The sequence below is a fragment of the Loxodonta africana genome, chromosome 3 (assembly GCF_030014295.1).
Source record: "Loxodonta africana isolate mLoxAfr1 chromosome 3, mLoxAfr1.hap2, whole genome shotgun sequence".
In the NCBI taxonomy this organism is placed as follows: domain Eukaryota; kingdom Metazoa; phylum Chordata; class Mammalia; order Proboscidea; family Elephantidae; genus Loxodonta; species Loxodonta africana.
The window spans coordinates 143211624-143237547 of NC_087344.1; the positions used below are offsets into that span (position 1 = coordinate 143211624).

General features: G+C 36.7%; 1 protein-coding gene across 3 annotated transcripts in view; it reads left to right on the forward strand.

The window, feature by feature from the left end:
* The window catches only part of ARHGAP29 (Rho GTPase activating protein 29), a 74158-nt gene that overhangs the window by 9017 nt on the left and 39217 nt on the right, over positions 1–25924 (forward strand). For 2 of the 3 annotated variants that reach the window (XM_064282237.1, XM_064282238.1), the window contains exons 2-3: positions 2953–3189; positions 20274–20408. In XM_064282237.1, the coding sequence (XP_064138307.1) occupies positions 2985–3189; positions 20274–20408 (340 nt within the window). In that variant the 5' untranslated portion in view covers positions 2953–2984. The remainder of the gene's footprint in view (positions 1–2952; positions 3190–20273; positions 20409–25924) is intronic. The other variant, XM_064282239.1, reaches the window with a different exon arrangement.

Genomic DNA, 25924 nt, shown 5'->3' on the forward strand with positions numbered 1-25924 from the left:
CCGAACCTTTGGTTAGCAGCCGTAGCACTTAACCGTTATGCCACCAGGGTTTCCTCATGAGGGATATTGGTATGTAATTTTCTTTTTTTGTGGTGTCTTTACCTGGTTTTGGTATCAGGGTTATGCTGGCTTCATAGAATGAGTTTGGGAGTATTCTATCCTTTTCTATTCTGAAATACCTTTAGAAGTAGTGGTGTTAACTCTTCTCTGAAAGTTTGGTAGAATTCTCCAGTGAAGCTGTTAGGGCCAGGGCTTTTTTTTTTGTTGGGAGTTTTTTAATTACCTCTTTAATCTCTTCTTTTGTTACAGGTTTGTTTAGTTCTGTCTCTGTTTATGTTAGTTTAGGTAGGTAGTGTGTTTCTAGAAATTGTCCATTTCCCGTAGGTTTTCAAATTTGTTAGAGTACAATTTTTCATAGTATTCTGTTGTGATTGTTTTAATTTCAGTTGGATGTATTGTGATATCACCCATCTCATTTCTTACTCAGCTTATTTACTTAGTCTTCTGTTTTTCATTTGTCAGTCTGGCCAATGGTTTATCGATTTTGTTAATCTTTTTAAAGCAGCAGCTTTTGGTCTTGTTAACTGTTTTGATTATTTTTCTATTGTCTAATTTAATTCTCTAATTTTTATTATTTTCTTCTGGTGCCCAAGGGCTTCTTTTGCTGTTCTCTTTCTATTTGTTCAAGTTGCAGGGTTAATTCTTTGGTTTTGGCCCTTTCTTCTTTTTGGATGTGTGCATTTATTGCTATAAATTGACCTCTGAGCACTGCTTTTTCTGTGTCCCAATGGTCCTGGTAGGATGTGTATTCATTCTCATTTGATTCTATGAATTTCTTTATTCCGTCCGTAGTTTCTTCTATAACCAAATAGTTTTTAAGCAAGGCATTGTTCAGTTTCCATGTGTCTAATTTTTTTTCCTTGCTCTTTCTGTTACTGACTTCTGCTTTTATGACTTTATGGTCAGAAAAGGTGTTTTGTAATATTTTGATGTTTTGGAATCTGTTAAGGCTTGCTTTATGGCCTAATGTCTGGTCTGTTCTGGAGAAAGTTCCATGTGTGTTGGAAAAGAAAGTGTACTTGGCTGCTGTTGGGTAGAGGGTTCTGTATATGTCTATGAGGTCAAGTTGGTTGATTGAGGCATTTAGATCTTCGTGTCTTCACTGAGCTTCTTTCTGGCTACTCTGTCCTTCACCGAAAGTGGTGTGTTGAAATCTCCTACTATTATTGTGGAGCTGTCTGTTTCTCTTTTCAGTGGTGTTAGAGTTTGTTTTATGTATTTTGGAGCCCTGTCGTTGGGTACATAAATGGTATGTATAATGGTTATGTCCCCCTGGTGTATTGACCCTTTAATCATTACATAGTTTCCTTCCTTATCCTTTGTGGTGGATTTTACTTTAAAGTGTATTTCGTCAAAAATTAATATTGTCACTCCTGCTCCTTTTTGATTGTTGTTTGCTTGATATATTTTTTACATCCTTTGAGCTTTAGTTTGTGTCTTTAAGTCTAAGGTGTGTCTTTCATAGGCAGCATATAGACGGATCATGTTTTTTAATCCATTCTGCCACTCTCTGTATCTTTGTTGATACATTAATCTACTTACATTCAGCGTAATTTTTGGTTGATATGAGTTTAGAGCTTTCATTTTGACGTCTATTTTTGTGTGTTGTTGACAGTTTCTTTGTTCCACTTAATTTTCTGTGCTGAGCCATTTTTCTTTATTTTCTATTCCTCTTTTTCATTGTTATTGCTTCTGTATTTGCTGAGTCTATGTTTTTCTTGTTTTTCATTTTGATGTGTAGGATTTTTAGTTTCCTTTGTGGTTACCTTAATATTTACCCCTATTTTTCTAAGTTTAAACCAATCTTTTATTTCTTTATATCACCTTCCTCTCCATATGAAAGATCTATGACTACATATTTTAGTCCCTTTTTTTGTTTTAATGTCGTCATCTTTTATGTAATGACATGCCTGTTTCCCTATTTTTAGCTCTTTAACTTTGGTTTATTTTTGTGATTTCCTTATCTGGTTGGGTTGATATCTGGGTGGGCTGATACCTGGTTGCTCTGTCCTGTGTTGTAGTTTTGGGTTGTTATCTGATGTTACTAATTTTGTAACTAGAGGACTCCCTTTAGTATTTCTTGTAATTTTGGTTTGGTTTTTGCAAATTCCCTAAATTTCTGCTTATCTGGAAATGTCCTAATTTCACCATCATATTTGAGAGACGGTTTGGCTGGCAATTTCTTTCCTTCAAGGATTTATATGTGTCATGTCATTGCCTTCTTGCCTGCATGGTTTCTGCTGACTATTATCTTCATTTTTGAAGGTGATGTCCTAGAGGGAGAATGTGCTGTTCCACTAAGTGACATTTCAGAACAACTTTAACAATTACAAAAAAAAAAAAAAAAAAGAACTGTAACTGAAGGGTCAAGGGAAGTGATAAAGAGCATGGATTTTGGAGTCAAGACAGATCTGGGTTTAAGTACCAGCTTCTCCATTTACCAGTTGAAAGCCTGAACAAATTCTCTAAGCCTGAGGTTCCTCACTTGTGAAATGAAGAGAATGGTAGTTCGCATATCATAGAGTTGTCAAGATTATTGGCACTTAATAAGTAAAAGGAAACTCTGGTGCTGTAGTAGTTAAATGCTACGCTGCTAACCAAAAGTTAGGCAGTTCATATCCACCAGGCGCTCCTTGGAAACTATGGGGCAGTTCTACTCTGTCTTATAGGATCGCTATGAGTTGGAATCGACTCAACGGCCCTGGGTTTGGTTTGGTTTTTTTTTAATAAGTAAAAGCTGGTATTAGTAAAATGGTGTTTTTGTTTTAAATCGAATACTAAGGTGGGCTGTGGACTGTTGGTGAAAGGCTAGTATAATGTTTCCCCTGCTTGATGTAGTATTTGCATTTCTCATTTATTTTTTTTCTTTGTTTGTTTCTCCTCCCCCTTAAGGATTTCAGTTTTTCTGACTGTTATATGAAAGGATGATTGCTCACAAACAGAAAAAATCAAAGAAAAAACGTGTTTTGGCATCAGGCCAAGTGTCTACTGATGTTACGACTTCTGAAATGGGGCTCAAGTCCATAAGTTCCAACTCCGTTTTTGATCCGGATTACATCAAGGAGTTGGTGAATGATATCAGGAAGTTCTCCCATATGTTACTATATTTGAAAGAAGCTATTCTTTCAGGTTTGTCACCTATTTTATCTTAGCATTCTTACTGGATAGTGTTTAAAATTTAAAATGCCGACCTAGCTACAAATATGTGTGTATGCAGTGGTAGGAACAGGGTATTCTGCTTTAGTTATTATATGCCCACCCCTAACCCAAATGTTTATAGTGTAAACTTTTTGATGATCAGATAAAGTGCAGTAGACAGTAGAACTTTGGTGAAGGAACAAGAGTATGAAAAGGAGTACAAGAATACAAAAAACAGCCTTTGGTTCTGAGCATTTGGGTCCATCTGATACAAGGAAATTTTAAATCATTGGAATTTTAATGGTAACAGTGCATTGGTTGGCCTTTAATAAGCAGACTTTATAATTTACATTGTTTACACTTTTGCATTGGCACAGCTTTTCATATTGTTGCTAAAATTTATCTAGAGTGAATTTTTTTGTCTGAAAAATCAAACTTTTTTCCTTTTTTCCCCTTCTTTAACTCTTCCTGAATTAGGGGGTCACCAAAGAATTCATTCTCTGTCTAGTTAGAAATGGATAATGGAGCAAGAGACTTGAATCTCTTGAAAGACTATGGATATATGTGCATTCCCCGACTTAATCTTAGTATCTAAGTCTTTTAACTCTTAGTGTCTCTTTGATATCCAAATTTGATGCTAGTAATAATTGATAAAGATGGATCTGTTCCTTTGTAACAAGTAGCAGTTCGTTGCTATATTCATAATGATATGTTTTTTAGATGTAGAAAAATGAAGATACCCAGTATTTTCATATTTATGTAGGACCCCCTGGGACTTCATAGAAATTTATGAGATTTCTATATATATAATTTTTGGGGGGGTATATTTTGGTTATATGCTAAATATTTATTTTCTGGTGTATATTCCAAAACCGAAAAGTAAAAGCACGTCTCGTGCTTGTACTAAATGCTGTTTTTAATGAGCTCCTTCTAAGTTTCAGGTTGAAAATGCCCAAGATAACTGGACTTGTAGTCTCAAAATTTTAGTATTTGAAGTTTTCTTAAAACAAGAGTCATACATGTCATTCTTTTGAGACTATGTAAACATAACTCAGAAAGTTGTTCATATTTCTGTTCATTTTAATAGCTTTATTTTAAGTCTAATTATGTATTATTAAATGGTGAAAAAGTTACTTTGTTACTGTAGAAAAATAGCATAAATATTTCAAGTATTATACTGGTATTTGAGTCCCTGGGTGGTGCAAATGGTTAAGTGCTCAGCTACTAGCCAAAAGGTTGGTGGTTCAGACCCACCCAGAGGCTCCTTGGAAGACAAGCCTGGCTATCTGCTTCTGAAAGGTCATGGTCTTGAAAACCCTGTGGAGCATTGCTACTCAGGGGTCACCATGAGTTGAAATCTGCGGGAGAGCAACTAACAACAACAACATGCTGGTATTAAATTTCCTACCAAAATGGCACATCTGCCATTCATTTAAGGAAGCAAGATTTGTTCTTAACTGGGTTAATTTTTTTTTTAATTTATGCAGTAAGATTTATTCTCTTTTGGTGGAGAGTTCATTAACTGGATTAATTTTTAAGGTGAAATGTGAAACAATTTGCTAACAGATCATTTACCTTAATTTAGGGCAAAACTTGATTTTATTTAATGTGTCAACTTAAGTTTGATAATATACGATTTTAGTCAGAATTTCTACTTGTTTTTATTTATTGTCCTTGGGGGATCTCATATCCTTTAAAATTCCCATCTTCACATTTATCCCTTGTTTTACAAAAAGATAGTAATTTAAAACAAGTTGGACTACTTCTTATCTCCAAAAATTATTTGAGTTTCAATTTGTGAGTAGACAATTCAGAGAATAGGGAGAAAGAGGACTGAAAGTTGATCCTAAATGAGAAAAGAGAAAACTGGTAGTAAGTATAAGATAGCAGAAGGAGACTGTCTCTTGAGATAAAAGGATGTATATGAAAATATAGTCACTGAAATTAATTTTGAGAATCTGTGAGGACATTATCCTTTTAATAAGACAGCCAGTACATCACAACTCAAATACTAGATTGTGTTGCTAATAATCATAAAGCTTGCAATTATGGCCGGTAAATTTGAAAAAAAAGGAAAAACTATTTTTTTGAACTGTCATTGAAAAATAGCATGCACATGGCCAGGGAATTTACATGATTTAACTTTCAGGTTGACTTAATGCCTGATTGATTCTTCAATCTGAGTTAAGAGGATATATGCATGTCGTTTAAGGATAAATCTTGGATTTAACAAGAATTTGTTTTTGGGTTTGGGGGAGTACCTTTAAGGTCAGTCTTAACAAACACTGGAAAGTTGGTTGATTTGCATTGACAGAACCATTTTTGTTCTCCTTAAGCAAAAAGTATTTATAACTGTATAAATTAACCCCATTTTAAAAGATTGGAAAAATGCTTTATGATAATATGCTTGTGTTTTATTTTGATTGTGATTTTTAGCTTCTTAGAGTCTCAGACTAATTTGTATTTACTTAACAAAATTATTATGAGGATCACATGAGATATAAGCTTGAGAAAAACAGATAAAAGGTTTAAATGCTGTAACTGTTTAAGCTGGCCCTGGTGGCGCAGTGGTTAAGAGCTCAGCTGCTAGCCAAAAGGTCATCAGTTCAAATCCACCAGCTGCTCCTCAGAAACCCTCTGGGGCAGTTCTACTCTGTCCTACAGGGTTGCTGTAAGTCGAAATCAACTCAAGAGCAACAGGTTTGGTTTTTTTTTTTTTAATTCATTTTATATGTTTGACTCAATGGCAACGAGTTTGGTTTTTTGGTTTATAAACATAGGTGATGGTTTCTTCTGGAGACTGAGAAATATCCCTGAGCTTTTGCTGTTTTTTAGTTACCACCACTGCTGTAAACTGTGGCTAGGCAGCAAAGAGCTGTTTCACTGTTTTTCTTTTAGAACGAAGGAGCCTTGCCAATATCTTGTCATTGGCCCTGCCAGTATTTTCTCTTTTGCCTTTTTAAGAGGAAGAATGCCAAATTTTGGGCAGTTTTATTACTTTTTAACACGTGTGTTAGCTGTTAAAATGTTTAAAAGTTAGCTTTTAAGAATATAGACCATAGATAAATAATTAAATCCTTTTTGGCCTACCCAGAATACTGTTTTCCATATGTGCTTTTATTATTTGCCTGTCATGAGGCATAGATGTGCAGTCACTTGACTGTTGCCTCAGGTGTTCAGTCATACGGTTGAGGCTAGGTTTAGATTAATAGCTTTGTGATTGGTTTATGGCCACCCTTCCCATTCTCTGAACTAGAGCTATAGAAATGATATGTAATTGTACATGGTGCTGTATCTTTTACAGAGTATGCTCACATGCACACAGTATTTAATCACATAGTCCCCATAAGGGAATGTCTTCTTAGCCCTAGTTTATAATGACATATATATATGTATGTGTGTGTGTGTATATATATATCATTTAGATTATGTGGTTCCAACAGTCTCTTACTGCTGAAAATTGGTGGCCTGGAGACTTGGAACCCAGAGGTCATGAATGCAGAATGGTGTGTTTTTCCATACCATCTCAGCTGTTTCACCTGGCAGATACTCTATAAAAACACTGCTCAGTTTTCATTATTTCAGTAGCCAATTCTATATTCAATGGGGATTATCTACACTTGTGCTGTCCAATATGTTAACTGCTAGTATATGTGGCTATCTAAATTTAATTAAAATTAAAAAAAAATTCAGCTCTTCACCCGCAGTAACCACCTTTCAAGTACTCAGTAGCGGCTTGTAGCTAGTGTTCACCATATTGGACAGCGAAGTGTGGAACGTTTCTGTCATCGCTGAAAGTTCTGTTGGACAATGCTGTTATAGACGTTTGACCTTTATCAGCATCAAGAATATTGAGATGATTCTTGAGCTATAAATATTTTTTCCTCTCTATAGCATTTAAAGGATTCCTGATGGTGCAGTGGTTAGGAACTTGGCTGCTGACTGAAAGGTTGGCAGTTCGAACCCATCCGGCAACTCCATGGGAGAAAGGCATGACAATCTGCTTCCATAAAGAGAACAGCTTAGAAAACCCTATGCTGCAGTTGTACTCTGTCACATGAGGTCGCTGTGAGTTAAAATCAGCTTGGCAGCACCTAATAGCAACAACAACATAGCATTAAAGGGAACCTAGAAAAGTTGATATTGAAGCAAATTAAAGAAAACTTTACATAAAAGTGAGAACTTCTGCTTGGAGTTTGTATGGAATTCCCTTTTTGAATTACCTTTGGAGTCTGTAGGTTTCACATCCTTCTTTGGTTTGAAGTAGTAGACCTGTTCCTAGCCAGTTTATTTAGTTGGGTCAGATTGATAAGAAGGGGTGGCAGAAAGAGCCCTGGAAGGAGAACCGCGTGATCTACGTTCTAGATCTAGTTCTGCTACTGATTCACTTTGGAATCTGGCTTAAGTCATTATGCCACTGGCCCCAGGTGCTATCAGTCTTATGATTCTGTGGTTTAAAATTTGATTGGAGTTGGAGATCATACGTTGTTTTGAATATTGACAGTTCAGAGCTGGAAAAAACAGCTCAGTGTTCGTTTTTAAATTATATCATGCATCCTCAACCGCATTCCCTAGGACTTTTTAAATGAGGCTTTTATGGTAACTGTCTTAGGAGTGGAAACCCTAGTGGCATGGTGGTTAAGTGCTACGGCTCCTAAGCAGTTCAGATCCACCAGGCGTTCCTTGGAAACTGTGGGGCAGTTGTGCTGTGTGCTGTAGTGTCGCTGTGAGTCGGAATTGACAGCAGTGGGTTTGGATTGGGATCTTAGGAGTGGTGTTTATGAAAATTTCCTGAGTGAGAATTTGAAACTGATATTGCAGTAGTTGTTGAGCTGATTAAAAGAACAAGTGTCTGCTGAAGAGCTCTGGGCCCCCTAATAGGGTTAAGGTATGTGTGCAGTTTGACTCTGATTTTTTTATTGACAAATAAAATGGAGAGCTTAAGTGGGAGTTCAGAGTACTGTGAAAAGACTCACTCTTTCTTTGATAGGATAAGTGATAGTATCTGGTCATTCTCCTTACACTACTTGTTTCTAGGAGGAGGTTACTTTCTAGTCTTATACAAGTGGCATAGGTGGAATTTCAAGTTTTAGATCTCTATCAAGTGGAGTAGTGGTTAAACGCTATGGCTGCTAACCAGAGGGTCGGCAGTTTGAATCAGCCAGGCTCTCCTTGGAAACTCTATGGGGCAGTTCTACTCTGTCCTGCAGGGTCACTAGGAGTTGGAATTGACTCGATGGCACTGGGTTTTTTGTTTATCAAGTGTCATTAAGGTGCGTTATGAATAATTATGGGGTAAATTTTGCGTCTTATATTAAAATGCTCAAGCTCTCGACACATTTGTGTTCTGTTTAATTATGACATGTACATCAATATACTCTCAGTGTATCAATTCAGGTTTTTAGTTGCCCCCCAAGGAATAATGTGATCTGAATTCTAAATAACAGTAATTATTGTTCTAGTTTATACAGTAGTTTTAAATTCTGTTTTTTGTGGCATACCTATCCTTTCCTGATTGGACCATCATTGAAGGAAGCTCAAAATCTGGGAATTTAAAAAGTGCAAGGCTTTTAAGTGGGTGATAAGAATAGTGCGAAACAGCTAATTTTTCTCGTGGTCAGTGATTGGAAGTGTCCAATGTTGGTATAAAAAAATCTATGAAGGAAAATCAGCAGTTCGTGTAATGCTATGTAATTTTGAAATGGATTTCATCAAAGCTTCTGTGACTGACGCCTTGTTTTTCTGTTTTGTTTTTTAAATAGACTAGAAAAAAAAAGATAAAAGATTATCAGTTTCACATAGTTAAGTTCTGTAGTTTAAAAAAAGGCTTTCTAGTTTAGGGTGTCACTTTTCATTTTGTACAGGCATAGCTCTGACCTCATAAGTGATAGCTTCCGAGGCAGTTTGAATCTACCAGCTGCTCCTTGGAAACCCTGGGGGACAGTTCTGCTCTGTCCTATAGGATCACTATGAATCGGTTTGGTTTTGGTTCTGGTAAGAGAGGTATGTTAACTTTCTAAAAAAAAAAAAAAATTATTGAACAGAAGAAGTCAAATGAATGTTTAATGCCATTAAGCAATATGTTCTGTTGCGAGGGGGAAGCTCTGGAAATATTTTCAAAGTCTTAATGAAAATCCTGTTAATGCAGTTTTTTTTTTTTTTTTTCCTGGATGAATGTATTAAAAAAAAGACAGATTTCAATTAGTGTTAATTTTCCCTTTGGTGATTGTTTCTTAACTTTCAGCCCTCACAGTGTGCCAGGTGCTTTATGAAATATTAGAAACGCTAAGTTGCCAGCTTCAGATCGGTCCTGCTCTGCTGTCTCTAGCAGTAAACATCTGTAGAAGTAATTTCCAATGGCTATCACTTAGAAGGAGTGAAAGTGAGTGTTAACAGGGTATGACTTAGTGGCTAGTAGGTGTGAAATGAATCTTTGAGGAGTGAAGTATGAAATACAGGTAACTTACTTATCATGTGTGTAAGAATTTCCTCTTCTGCACTTGCCTAGAATTATATACATAACTTAGCACCACTTGTAATAGTAACTGGCATATTCAATTGGTAGTTAATAGCCTGTTAAATCACAGATTACACAGAGTACCTGTCATTAAGCCATCACTTCTTTAACCAGGGCAGTATCACAGTGACCAAGAGCACAAGTTCTGGGGCCAGAGTGCCTGAGGTGGCATCCTCATTCTGCCACTTCCTAGTTGTACAACCCTGGGTCTGTTACTTACCTCCTCTGTGCCCCAGTTTTGACATCCATAAAAGAGAGATAATAGTACCTATACCACAGGGTGGTTGTGAAGATTAAAAGAGTTAGTTAGTATGTGTAACGTTCTTAGATAATAAGGGTTTTTAAAATCAGCTTTTATTATTTTTATAATCCTGAGGTACCTGGAAGAAAAGAAAGGTGCCTATTCCTTAGGCTTCTCTTTTATCCTTAACTTCAGAAGTCATTACAGAAAAAAAAAAAAAAGGGAGTTTCCTAGTAAGAACTTCCGAAGCTTTTTTTCCCTCCTGGTTTTCATTGCTTTCCAGAGAGACTGATTTTTAAAAATTACTGTCAGTTTTTTTTTTAATCAAGGAAAACATGTTTTTTTCCCCCTTCATTTATTTATTTAAGCATTTCCATGAAGTGTTTCAATATAAACACTGCATTATTGTGTTAATGTATGAGAACCAAAATGTGGAGCTGCCTAATCTGTTTTCACTTGATAAGCTGAATGCAGCAGAAAATAAATGGCATAGTTGGGTGAAACCATAAGTTAAAAGTCACATTACTATTCTAGATAGCTTTTTTTTTTTTTTAGTGTTAACACTTTGGTTGACTGTCATATTCATACATATAATATCCTTATAGTATAAAATCATTACCTTTGCAGTGTGGCCATTATAAAATTTTAAAAAATATCTTTAGTTATATGATTAAATATTGCTAACTTTACAGCTACAGAAATATTTTTCCAAAATATATCCTCATTACTATTTAAGAGTCCCTGGGTACATAAACAGTTAAGCACTTGACTACTAGCTGAAAGGTTGGTGGTTCAAACCCCCTCAGAGGAATGCAGAAGACAGGATTGGCACTCTGCTTCTGAAAGGTCACAGGCTTGAAAACCCTGTGGAGCAATTCTCCTCTGCACACATGGGACCACCATGAGTTGGAATCAACTCGAAGGCCTCTAACAACAACAGTACTATTTTATATTCAAGTAATTCAGTAATTGAAACTTTATGATCAAATGAAATTGAAACTTAAATCTAAATGAAACTTAACTTTAGTGTTTCTTTTTCATTAGCCAAAATATTATGGGACCTGGCTGTATTTGTTATTGAATTTAATTCTGTGTGAGATAGATCTGTTTTCAGATGTGCTTAGTTTGAATGGCTTACAGATTTAATAGTAATAATAGCTATGTAAATACACATGTATACGTTATAAACTTTTCATTTCTGTTAATTTATTTTATATTCATAACAACTTTATAAAATACATAGAGCAGGTGTTTTTACTGAGTCCATTTTACTGATGAAGAATCAGTAATCAGAGAAGTTAAGAGTTTTGTCTGCTTATTTCAAGAAAGTGGCAAATGAAGGATTGGAACCCACCTCTCAATCTAAATCTGTCCATCACACCAAGCAGCCACTTACCTTTTCTCAGTATTTGAGAACAATTACATTTTCTTTTGCTTTGCTCATTTTGCTGCTAATTTTTTTTTTTTTTGGAAGGGGGGAAAAAATAGTGTTGATGAAGGAGCTGCTTAATTAGCTACTAGTAACAAAACTTTAAACATTTTTTTTGTTTTCAGTTTAAGAGGCTTTTTGTGTTGTAAAAAGAGTTTGAGATAGTTTTATTCTGTTATGAGGGAAGTAAATATGTGGTAAAAATGGAACACGAGTACCAGTTATGAAACAGATAGTTGAACTTGCTGATGACACAGGTCTCAGGTGAAATACTGTCAGGATATACTGATGTCCTGGTAGTTGACCTTTCTGCCCAAATACATAAGAAAGTTCGTGAATCTTGGTGTTGAACATTTTATTTAGTTGTTGTGTTCATTTCTGCTGGTTTATAGGCTTCAGAAGTTGTTCAGTCACAGGAAACTGGAATTACTTATAGGGCACTTTGAGATACATCTGAAACTCCTAAGTAACTCAGTTACTGTTTTTCAGTATGTTAATTTGGTACAACTTCATTATCTATTTAAAAGTGCTTCTTTGTAGGAACAAAGAAATTTTAAGCTGGTAAAACATTTATGCTGACAGTTATTGGGGTGTTTTGCATTAATTAAAAAAAAAAAAAAACAAGCAGAGATTCTCAGGACCTTTTTATACTCTTAAAAATTATTGAGGACCCCAAACAGTTTTTGTTTATGTGGCTTTGTCTATTACTGTTTACCATATTAGAAATTGAAACTGAGAAAATTTTTACATATTTAATAATTTTGAAATCTATTTCAATATATTTAATTTTATTGACTCTGAGAAGGCCAGAATGTATTACCTTGGTTTATTTAGACATTTAGGTCATTAGTGTTTTGTAATATCTTGCTTGCTGCCCAGCACTAACTTTTGAATAATGATGGTTATTGTTGACACTTTTTGAAATTAAGCTTAGACTTAATCGACGAAATATTCTTAAAGTATTCCTCAAGTATATTAACATCTGGGGATTTTATCATGGAACATCAGAATAGGGAATAGAAATGCCTGGCTTTCCTTTCTCTCTAAGCATCACATATGTCAGGTTTAAAAAGAATATGGTACAATGCTTGAGTGACACAAGGTGGTCACTGGACCTTGGATTTAGGGAGAAAGAAGAATTACTGGCATATACTAGCTTTATTTACTTACATATGGGATAAAAAAGCAAAGAAGAGACTTTGCTATACAAGACTAGGGGGGAAAAGGAAATCTAGAAGTTTTTATAATTTCTTACAACTCTTCAAATTATATTATTTTCCCAGATGATTCTTTTGTTTCAGAGCTACTAGGTTCCATTTCAGACCTAAGCTATGTTATTTTACTAACCTATTTCTACTGTGTATAAAGTAATAGCATAAATATCTGCTGACATTTATGGGGGGCTTACTGTGTTCCACCACTTGTCTATCAGTTTGTCATACCGCTGTGGCTTCTGTGTGCTGTGATGCTATAAGCTATGCCACCAGTATTGCAAATACCAACAGGGTCACCCATCATGGACAGGTTTCAGCAGACCTTCCAGACTGCGAAGAAGGACCTGGTGATCTTCTGAAAAAGCTGGCTAGTGTAAACCTTATGAATAGCAACAGAAATATTGTCACATGTACTGCCAAAAGAGGAGCCCTTCAGATTGAAAGGAACTGAGAAGAAGACTGGGGAAGAGCTGCCTCTTCTAAGTAGAGTTGATCTTAATGATTTGGATGGAGTAAAGTTTTCAAGACCTTCTTTTGCTGATGTGGCATGACTCAAAATGTGAAAAAAAGCTGCAAACTTCCATTAATAATTGGAACATGCAATACACAAACTATGAATCTAGGAAAACTGGAAGTTGTAAAAAATGAAATGGAACCCTTGAAGGTGGATATTCTAGGCGTTAGTGAGCTGAGATGGACTGGTATTGTCCATTTTGAATCAGATGGTCATATGGTCTACTGTATCAGGAATGACAGGTTGAAGAGGAACGGCCTTTCATTCATCGTCAAAAAGAACAATTCAAGATCTATCCTGAAGCACAACGCTGTCGGTGATGGGATAATATCCATACACCTACAAAGAAGACCAGTTAATACGGATGTTATTCAAATTTACACACCAACCACTAATGGCAAAAATGAAGAAATTAAGGATTTTTACCACTTCTGCAGTCTGAAATTCGTCAAATATGCAATCAAGATGCATTGATAATTACTGGCAATTGAAAAGTTGGAAACAAAGAAGGCTCAGTAGTGGGAAAATATGGCCTTGGTGATAGAAACAATGCTGGAGATAACATGGTAGAATTTTGCAAAATCAATGCTTATTCGTTGTAAATAGCTTTTTTCAACAACGTAAATGGCGACTTTATACATGGGCGTTGCCAGATGGAATACACAGACTCAAATCGACTACATCTGTGTAAAGAGACGATGGAGAAGCTCAGTATCATCAGTCAGAACAAGGCCAGCGGCCAACTGTGGAGCAGACTGTTAATTGAGCATATGCAAGTTGAAGTTGAAGCTGAAGGAAATTAGAACAAGATCATGAGAGCCAAACTACGACCTTGAGTATATCCCACGTGAATTTAGAGACCATTTCAAGAAGAGATTTGACAGATTGAACACTAATGACCAAACACCAGACAAATTGTGGGATGACTTCAAGGACATCATACATGAAGAAAGCAAAAGGTCGTTAAAAAGACAGGAAAGAAAGAAAAGACCAAAATAGGTGTCAGAAATGACTCTGAAACTTGCTCTTGAACATAGAGTAGCTAAAGCAAATGGAAGAAATGATGAGTAAAAGAGCCAAACAGAGGATTTCAGAAGGAACCGTGCATAGACCAAGAGGCTGTTATTTGAAAAGCATAAGGGGATACTTCATGGTTTAAAGTCAGAAAGGGTGTGAGTCAGGATTATATCTTTTCACTGTACTTATTCAGCCTGTATGCTGACCAGATAATCTGGGAAGCTAGACTCTGTGAGGGAGAACACAGCACCAGGATTGAAGGAAGATCATTAATGACGTGCGTTATGCAGATGATACAACCTTACTTGCTGAAAGTGAAGAGGACTTGAAGTACTTACTGATGAAGATCAAAGACTACAACCTGCAGTATGGATTATACCTCAACATAAAGAAAACAAAAATCCTCACAGCTGGACCAATAAGCAACATCATGATAAATGGAGAAAATATTGAAGTTGTCAAGGATTTCATTTTACTTGGATCCACAATCAACACCCATGAAAGCAGAAGTCAAGAAATCAAAAGAAGCATTGCATTGGGTACATTGCTGCAAAAGACTTCTTTACAATGTTAAAAAACAAAGATGCCACTTTGAGGACTAAGGTGTGCCTGACCCAAGTCATGATATTTTCAATCACCTCATATGCATGCAAAAGCAGGACAATGAATGAGGAAGAAGAATAGATGCCTTTGAATTATGGTGTTGGTGAAGAATATTGCATATACCATGGACTTCCAGAAGAACGAAAAAATCGTCTAGGAGGATGTACAGCCAGAATGCTCATCAGAGGCAATGGTGAGACTTTGTCTCACCTACTTCGGACGTATTATCAGGAGGGACCAGTCCCTGGAGAAGGACATCATGTTTGGTAAAGTAGAGATTCAGTGAAAAAGAGGAAGACCCTTGCCAAGACAAATTGATACAGTGGCTGCAACAGTGGGCTCATGGATAATAACTATTGTTGAGTATGATGCAGGATCGGGCAGTGTTTTGTTTTGTTGTACCTTGGATTTTTTTTGGATAGCTATGGTTTGGAGCCAGCTCGACAGCACCTAACAACCTAACAAAAAATGTTAAAAAGCAAAGATGTCACTTTGAGGACTAAGGTGCACCTGACCCAAGCCGTGGTATTTTCAGTTGACTCATGTACATGCGAAAGGTGGGCATTGAATAAGGAAAGCCAAAGAATTGGTGCCTTTGAATTATGGTGTTAGCAAAGAATACTGTACATACCACAGACAGCCAGAAGAACAGACAAATCTGTCTTGGGAGAACTACAGCCAGAATGCTCCTTAGAAAGGAGGATGGTGAGACTTTGTCTTACCTACTTTGGACATGTTATCAGAAGGAACCAGTCCTTGGAGAAGGACATCATGCTTGGTAAAGTAGAGGGTCAGTGAAAAAGTGGAAGACCCTCAATAAGATGGCTTGAAACAATGGTTGCAACAATGGGCTCAAAAATACCAATGATGATGAGGATAGCGCAGGACTGAGCAGTGTTTTGTTCTGTTGTACGTAGGATTGCCGTTAGTTGGAATCAGCTCTGCAGCAACCAGCAGTAACGACAATTACTATGTTCCAGCTACTATGCTCTTCTGCCTCACCAAGTAAAGCTCTCCTACTAACATCCAAAATTACAGCACAGACAAAATAGTCATCATTTTTTAAGGTAATTTATTAAGCTGTACACCCAATCTTTAAACTACACACTCATTTTATGCCCTAGGAATTAAAAAAAAAATGATAAATGAGGGGTTTTTTTGGTCATAAAAGTAATAAGTGTTTACGGGGAAGAAATTCTAACAGTACATAAAAAAAATTTTTTAATATTTTTGCCAGTTGTATTTCATTTGTAAAAAATCATTCTATATTTTAGAACAGTTTTAGATTAAAGAAAAACTGAGGTGATAACACAGAGAGTTTTCATATGCCCCCACACCTACTTTTCCGTATTAACGTCTTACTTAAAAACAAAAACAAAAACCATTGCCATTGAGTCAGTTCCGACTCATAGCCACCCTCTAGGACAGAGTGGAACTGCCCCATAGGGTTTCCAAGGAGTGGCTAGTGAATTCAGACTGCTAACGTTTTGGTTAGCAGCCGAGCTTTTAACCACTGCGCCATCAGGGCTCCAGTATCTTACATAGTATGGTACGTTTGTAGAAATTAAAAAATCAATATTGGTATATTTTTATTAGCTAAAATCGATAGTTTATTCAGATTCCCATAGTTTGCCCCTTTAGTCATCCTTAAACTGCCCTTGTTTTTTATGATCTTGACAATTTTGAGAAGTACTGGTCAGGTGTTTCGTAGGATGCCCCTTTATGAGCATATGTCTGATGTTTTTCTCATAATTAGACTGGGATTATAGGTTTTGGAGAGGAAGATCAAAGAGGTGAAAGTGCCATTTTCATCACATTATGTTGAGGGTGCACACTGTCAATAGAATTTATGGCTGTCGAGGTAGTGTTTGTCAGGTTTCTCTGCGGTCAAGTTACTCTTCCCCTTCTCCCCCCTTTTTCCGTACTGTATTCTTTGGAAAAAAGTTACTAGGCGCAGCCCACACTTTAGGAGTAAGGAGTTATGCTCCCCCTCCTTTAGGACAGAGTACCTACATAAATTATTTGAAATTCTTTTGCAAAGGAGTTTTGTCTTTTCTCCCCCATTTATCTATTTTTTTCTGTCATTTATATCAATTTGAACTCATAGATGCTTATTTTATAGTAAATATCTAATATTACTCTATTTTGTTGCTGTAATTTTCCAGCTTTGACCATTAGGACCTCTTTCAGTTGGCTCCTGTTCCTCTTTGACATGTGTGTACTTGTGTGTGTGTGCATATATATGTATGTATATATGTAGATACAATTGGCCCTCTGTATCCATGGGTTCTGTACCCACAGTTTCAACCAACTGCGGATTGAAAATATTTGTGGGAGAAAGAATTTTCCAGAGAGTTCCAAAAATAAAACAATTAGGAAAGTGTCACCTGTGTTCTAAATGCCAACTCCGCTCTGCTGATCGGCCCCTGCCCTTGGGCTGGACATTGTGGGGTGAGTGTGCCTCTGCGTGCTCACAAATTGCCGCTACTTCCTCAAGTGGGAGGGGTGGCCAGGAAAAACGAAGCCCTCTTCTCCCCCCACTCCCTACCCAGGTTGAAACCAGAACCTGCCAGAGTAGGTGCACATGCGCAGTGGGCATCTCACAGTCCCTGCCCCTAGATCTAGCTTTACATACAAATACTATGCCATTTTTTATAAGGGATTTGAGCATCCAGGTTTTTAGTATCTGCAGGAGTCATGGAACCAATCCCCTGCAGATACTGAGGGGTGACTGTATATATACATCTTACCTCCTTACTTTCTGGCACTGCAAGATGCCCCAGGTTCATCTTATATATTTCCTGCCTTAATCCTAGGAGCCCTGCTTCTTTTTATTGGGGAATGGTATTAGAAACCAAGATCTGTGTACTGGGTGTGCCTGTTGCTCCTTGGGTGTAGTTTTTTATAAGCTTTCTCAGTTGACAGACCAAAGAAATATATATATATATTTATTAACATATGTATATACACTTATCTATAAATATATTCCTACTTAGATGTGTATCTAGATAAAGCTAAACGTAAGCTCCTACTGAAGTATCCATTGCCACATGGATTATTCTAACCTCCTCCTCTTGTTTATCTGTAAATTCCCACTTCAACACTGAGAAACATGGCTCCCACCACCCACCATCCATTGCATTGTTCATTTCCAGTATGCACTTAAAGTAGCATCAGAATTATTAACCCATACCTCCTTGGAAAACAGCTTTATCAACTATAGTACATTGCTTATGTGTACTTCCTTTTGTCTTTTATATTATAGACTCTACTAATTCCCAGAGTTGATTAGGTCAGCACCTTTTCCCCCTCCATTTTTTCTCTATTTCTGTTTATCTATTTCTGCTGCAAAAGACCTCTTTAAAGTATAAAAAAGCAAAGATGTCACTTTGAGGACTAAGATGTGCCAAGCCATGGTATTTTCAGTAGCCTTATATGTATGCAAAAGCAGGACAATGAATAAGGAAGATCCTTTGAGTTATAGTGTTGGTGAAGCATATTGAATATACCATGGACTGCCAGAAAAATGAGCAAATCTGTCTTGGAAGAAGTGTAGCTGAAACGCTCCTTCAAAACAAGGATGTTGAGACTTCGTCTTGCTTACTTTGGACATGTTATCTGGAGGGACCAATCCTTGGAGAAGAACATCATGCTTGATAAAGTAGAGGATGAGCGAAAAAAAGGAAGACCCACAACAAGATGGATTGACGCAGTGGCTGCAACAATGGGTGCAAGCATAACAGTGATTGCGAGGGTTATGCAGGACTGGGCCGTGTTTTGTTCTGTTGTACATAAGGTCACCATGAGTTGGAACCAACTCGGCAGCACATAACAACTTTGTTGTTGTTGTTAATAAAATTTCTTGGACGAACAAGTCACTTTTTCTCCTGGAAGACGTGTTCTCTCTACTTCTAGCACTATCTTCTGTTGCCTCTACCTTTGATAGTCTTCCTTGCCCTGATATAACCAGCCTCCCCTCCTCACTCCTATCTTGCTTGCCCTTCTACACATTGCTCTCTCTCAGTAATAACTATTAACAAATGGAATATTAGATGGATGATGTGGAATATTTTTTCTTTTTTTAGCCTGTAGACAATTTTTCTTCCTACTGATTAGTCTTTTAATGTTTCTGAAAAATACTGATTGTATTATTTTAACATAATATTGTATTTTAAAAGCGGTTTTTGTTTTTTTAACCATTTCATTAGGGAGGCACCATAACAATGAGAGCATAGATTGTGGAATTATACTTCCTGGGTTCAAATCCTGGCTCCACAGCTTAGTAATTTAGTGAACTTAAGTGTACCTGGGTTTTCTCATCTGTTCATTGGTGATATTATTATCTACCTAATACAGTTGATGTGAGAATTAAATAAAAACTATCCTTTAAGTGCTTTTAACAATGCCTGGCACATACTAAGTGCTCAGTAAATGGTAACTATTATTTTCTTTTTTTATTATTAAACACTAGTGCTGTGTAAAGATACAGAAAGGAAAATTACAGAGTACTGTATTTAAGGTGGTTGTCTTTTCAGACTTTTGAGGATTAATACTTCAGGGGTTTTAATGGTAGGGTGACTTCTGGTTTGCCTGGAATGGTGGTCCTGGAATATGCCTATTGCCCTGGCATGATTATTAGAAGCACCCATTTTCACTTGCAGACGTGTCATCATCATCTTTGAGTGATAAATTATACAGTCACCTATTTAAAAGGGTTGTAAAACTCTGCCAGCAGGGGCCAGGGATTGTGTAAATGAGTGGACTGGGCTTGGGGTAGACAAATGGGTACAGGGAAAAAACACGCGTATAAGACAGCAGCCACTACTCCGTACCAGTTGCTGGTGGTGCAGAAGAATGTGGGCCTGGTGTAACCAGATCTTGATTTTTTAAGAGTAGGGAGAAATCTGGAATCCAAATTTTCCGTCACTGGAGACTAATTCACATTATCTAAAAAGCACAAATATTCACTGAACTGTATAAAGATTTATGCATATTATCACATGTAAATTATATCACCATTTAAAAAATGTACAAGTCATATGATTAAAAAAAACCGAAACCCATTGCCATCGATTCTGACTCATTTATACATATATATCCCCGTTGAGTTATTGGTTTCCAATGTGATAATTTCATAGTAAAAGAATCAATTGTATGGAAATTCAACACAAGTGTTTTTAATATTGGTCAGTATGTCAGACATAGTAGAGTTTGGACTCTGTTAGTATGTGTTGAAAGTATATGATAATAAAAACTATAAGGTCAGAAAAACTTACCTCAAAGTTGCCTAAAGGGAAATCTGGTGAGCATATTTAGACTGAGAAAACTGGATCTTTACATCTAATAAAGTGTGTAGGTGGTGCTAAATCGATCATAACTGAGACCTTAAAAATCTTAATGAACTAAAATGGTTTAAGAATTTTCTAAAGGCTGTATAAGTTACATATAATTGCAATATTGAAAATAGATGTGTACTTTTAATAGGCAAAAATTGAAGAACCTCTGCTTTGGAAACAAATTTTTTTCTTTTTCTTTTTAAGACTGTTTTAAAGAAGTCATTCATATACGTCTGGACGAACTTCTCCGTGTTTTAAAGTCTGTAATGAATAAGCATCAGAATCTTAATTCTGTTGATCTTCAGAATGCTGCAGAAATGCTTATTGCAAAAGTGAAAGGTAAGAAAGCTATATTAAAAGTGGGCTGATGTGGGCAAAAAGACCCAAATGATATATTTTGGTCCATATTGAGCACATATCCATCTCTTACGGCATTGGGATGGTATGTATCAATAAGGAATTATATATACTTTGATATGTAAATATTCCTACTGTCACTCCTAAGGGTTTCTTCCTTTCTAATATTAAAACTTTATTTTACAATAAGCATTCTAAAAATACTAGCTTAAATAAACCAAACAAGTATCATTTAAAAATTTTGAATTTTTTGAAAGAGTGCATTGTGTGTTCTTTTGGGGTAGGTTATTAGTATATATACAGGAAGTGTTTTTTACGTGAGGCTAAATCATGCTGGAAGATGGTCATTTTTGGTGATTCCAAGTAAAAAAGGAAACCAGATGGAGAAAAATAAGCTTTAATTGGAACTTCATTTTAAAATGTGAAAGTGAAAAACAGTTCATGATATATGCATGTGTGTGTATATGTAGAAAGCAAATATGTGCTAAAACTTAGAATTAAGAATTGGGATATTATCCTTTGGTGAAATCACTTAGAATTATTCTGGAAGCCCTGGTGGCGAAGTAGTTAAGAGCTTGACTGCTAACCAGAGGTCTGCAGTTCGAATCCACTAGCCACTCCTTGGAAACCCTATGGAGCAGTTCTCTTCTGTCCTTTAGGGTAGCTATAGGTTGGAATCAGCTCGATGGCAGTGGGTTTGGTTTTTGGTTTGGAGTGTTTAAGAAGAATTGAGGGTGAAGGGAATATTTGAAAAGAGATGAAACTGGAAGCAGGAAGATCAATTAGGAGATCGTTAGGAATAGGGCTAGAAGAGGGTTGATACTCTGATCTAAGGCAGTAGCTGGGTTGTGTAGTGGTGGAATGTGAGTGGTGACATAAGGGATGGCTGCGGATTTGTCAAAACATAAAGACAGACTGAATGTTAAGGGTAAGGAGAAGTCTGAGTTGAAGATGTAAATTTGGGAGTTGTTGGTGTAATGGAAAAGGTAATGGAAAAGGAAGACACTGACTTAGGGTGTCCAAAGTAAATAGAGGACCAAGTATGAAATTCCAGGGACATAAAGGAGAAGATAGAGGAACCCAGGAAACACTTAAGAGGCAGGAAGACGATCTGGAGAGAGATGTCACAGAACTTTAAAAAAGTACAGGGTTTTAAGAAGTGGTCATCATTGTCAAATGGCATTGGTAACATAATATAAACTCAACGGAAAAATGAAAAGTGACCGCTGGGGAGCGGTGGTATAGTGGAGTCAGACAGATAAGGTAACAGCAATCCTGTGACCAGTTCTGTGATAGAGGTAGCATAGGTGCTATGCGAGCACACAGTAAGGGGCCCATCCTAGGTTGAGTAAGGAAAGGCTTCTTTGGAGAAAAGGGGTTACCTGTCCTGAGTCGTGAGGATTGAGTAGGCATTAAGAGTGGGGTTTGAGGACTGTGAGACATAGGCAGCTTGCACAGAGACTCAAAATGGAAGGTGAGATTGGTGAACTCACTACTTTCTGGAAAGGGCAAAGTGAAGATGTCAAGGGATGAGGCAGGAAAAGAAAATAAAAAATTTGTCAATAGAATATACACCATATTTCTTCCCCCCTTTCGTTAACATAGATTTGTCTTTTTGTAGTTCTTTTTCCTGTATTTCAAGCACCGAAAAAAATACAGATGATTTTAAATAGGAAATATGAATAGCTTACGCTGTGACTTCTAAAAATGTGCTTAGTAACCAAGTTTGTTTTTAAATAGATTGTTTACAAGTATCTTTTAACTTAGATAGGGAAATTCGCGTCTATAGATAGTAAAATTTCCATGCTTGGAAATAGCGACCGTGGTTCAATTGTTGTCAGTAGCTATTGTGCGCAGTCAGGATGTCCTGGGGAAGGAGTGTGCCTGTGTGGGGTTGGTGTCCACATTCCAGAAACAGACATGAAGACAGTGGTCTCTCAGCTGCCTTGAAGATCTTTTTATCTTTGAGGTAAAATAATCTTTTGCATATTGTTTCCCACTATGACTGTCTTTATCCTTCGGGTTATTGTTATTATCTTACTTTGGTGCACGGACAGAATTTAAAAGGGAACGATTACTTTATGGTTGAGAAAGTTGCTCTGTTTCAATAGGACTCTGCGGGACTTTAAAACTAAAAATTGTCTATTTTCTCTGGGGTGAATTTTTACCTTTTAAAAATAAAACCTTCCTCCCCACCCTCACTCCCCATTGTTGAGCCCATGAAAAATCTCATTGATAACACCAAATGAAAATATTCAGTGACCTGAAAAATTGAGATCAGATCAGAACATTTAATTCTTTCACTTAACACTAATTTTGTTTTCAGACCTTGGAAAGGCCAGGGGGAGGTAGGAACCTTTTTGAATGTCTGTTCTATGCCAATCAGCCTAGGTGCTTTGCATATGCTGTCTGTATTAATCTTTGCAAAGAACCTATAAAGGTAAATTTTTATTATCTCTGTTTTAGAGAGGAAAAGTTAAAAACTATTGTATGGTAAGATAAGAAAACTATCAGAAATGTAGAGATCATTGAGTCTGAAACCCCTTTATTACATTTAAAAAATCATGGTGACCTGAGCAGCTGACTTGTTTGGAGGTCTTAATTGTCAAGTGCATTTTTTTAAATATACCAAACTTAAAAAACAAAAAAGGTTCAATAGGGTAACTTTAGAATCAGGGATGTCTAATTTTGCTGGTGCTGCTATAATTTTGAATACAGGAAATCCATCTACTTCATATGTGTAAGACTAAAAACTTGGAATTTTTAACTCAATTTTTATTTTATAAGTGGAATTTACCGTTGAATAACCTTAAAAGAAATATCCTTAGCTTATCCCCATTCATTCTAGTAGTAATTTTTATTTCCTGTGTCTCCTCCTGTTTCCAAACAGGAAGTTTAATCTGACAAAATATTTGCAGTATGGTAAGAGGGATACAACCTATTTTCAAAGCAGATAGAGACATCTTCAGCACCCATTACTAATTTATTGTGTACCGAATATTTGTGTTTTAATTATTTTGGTCAATCTTACTTGTAAAATAAATGGTAAGTACCATTTGTTTAGGTTTTACATGTCTATTTTTTGACCTATATTTAAAAATTGGCAGATAAAGAAGAAAAGTTAAGTCTTAATTATGCATCCACAATTGTAGAAGCCTCATATTTTCGTCTGTCTTAAAAACCTGTTTTTTCAGTAGGTAATACAGTCACTCTTCAAAACGTAGATGGTATAAAAGGGTATGCACTAGCGAAGTCGCTCTCATAAGTCCCTTAGCCACCTATTCCTTTCCTTAGATAAGCAACAACTATTGTTGGTTTCTTGTGTATCTTTTCCAGAGGTATATTACAAATATACAAATTTATGTTTTATGTATGTGTTCTCTTTTTTACACTCCTTTTTGGCAGCATTTGCTCTGCTTGCTCATTCCTTATCTGTACATAAAGGGTTTTTTTATTCTTTGTTTTTATATTCAAAACTGCATGGTAATCTTTTATATTGATGTACTGTAATTTATTCCCACCACTCATCTGTCAGTTTGTCGTGCTGTGGTGGCTTGTGTGTTGCTATATGATGCTAGAAGCTATACCACTGGTATTTGATATACCAGCAGGGTCACCCACAGTGGACAGCTTTCAGCAGAGCTTCCAGACTAAGACAGACTAGAAGAAAGGCCTTACTATGTACTTCCAAAAATCAGCCAATGAGAACCTTCTAAATAACAACCGATTATGAAGATGGACAGAACTGGGAAGGCTTTTGTTCTGTTAGACATAAGGTTGCCATGAGTCAGAGCTGCCCTGATGGCCGCTAACAACAACATTATTTAACAGTTCAATATTCATAGACTTTAGAATTGTTGCCAGTCTTGCTCTGTTACAAACAATGCTTCCATGAATAACTGTATAAATTCCTAGGTGGGCAATTGCTGCATCAGATGGTGTGTGCATTTATATTTTTGATATTGCCAAGTTGCCCTCTGTAGAGGTTCTGCCCTTTTGCCAGCAGTGCTGAAGAGCCTGATCTCCTGTACTTTTGCCAACAGAAGTGGTTACCAGGCTTTTTTATCCAGTCGGGTAGTGACAATTTGGTATCTCAGTGTAGATTTGGTTGACATTTCCCTTGTCTTGAGAGCATAGCTTGAGAGCATTTCGTATGTTTAAGAGCCATTCGTAGTTCCTTTTATGTGAATTGATACTTTGTCCATTTTTCTCTTGGTGGTTGGTCTTTTTTTCTTTTTTTATATTGATTTATAGAAAAAAGTACGTGTGTGTATGTGAAATTAGCTCTTAATCTTTGATATAAGTTGCAAATTTTACCAGTTTTTTTGTCTTGTGATTTTGCACATGGTGGTCTTTTCAGTTTTATTTTTCCAGTTAAATTTATCAATCTTTTCTTTTATGGTTTCTGGGTTTTGATTGTTAGGAATGATTTCCCTGTTTTGAGATTATAGTAGACTTCTCCAATGGTTTTCCTTTTTATGTTCTAATAGTATCATTTATTAAAGTCTTTGGTACATTCTAAAGTATCTAGGTGTCTAGTTAATTTATTGAACAATTCATCTTTTTCCCACTGATTTGAAATGCTGCCTTTATCATATACTAAATTCTCACATATATTTGTATCTATTTCTGGACTATTTATATATATATGAGGTACATATAACTGTAATATATGTATCATAGATTATTTTTTTATTGTTGTTATTGATTGAATTGTGTCCCCCCAAAATGTGTGTCAACTTGGCTAGGCCATGATTTCCCTGTATTGTGTGATGTCCACCATTTTGTGATCTAATGTGATTATCCTGTGTTGTAAATCCTAACCTCTAGGATGTTAATGAGGCAGGATTAGAAGCAGTTATGTTAATGAAGCAGGACTCAATCTACAGGATTAGGTTGTATCTTTGGTCAGTCTCTTTTGAGATATGAAAGAGAGATGTGAACAGAGAGGAACCTTATGCCACCAAGAAAGGAGTGCCAGGAGCAGAGCGTGTCCTTTGTGCCCAGGGTGTCTGTGCTGAGAAGCTCCTAGATCAGGGGGAGATTGATGACAAGAACCTTCCTGCAGAGCTGACAGAGAGAGAAACCCGTCCTCTGGAGCTGGTGCCCTGAATTCGGACTCTTAGCCTTCTAGACTGTGAGAGAATAAATTTCTGTTTGTTAAAGCCATCTACATGCGATGTGTCAGTTACAGCAGCACTAGGTAACTAGGACAGAATTTTGTACGGGAAGAGTGGGGTGCTACTCCAACAGAAACCTACAGTGTGGAAGCAGTTTTGAAACTGTGAGCCTAGATTGCCTTGAATGGACTGTTGATGGAATTATGGACATCAAAGTCAGTTTTGGTGAGGACTCGGAAGGAAGTGAGGAGAGTCGTAACACCAGAGATGGTACAGACAGCGAGAAGCAGCAACAGAGAAACAGCAGCATCCGGACCATGAGACTGGTGCAAGATGGTGCAAGAGGCTTCCTGGCGGAGTGGGGTACCTCTGGGAGCT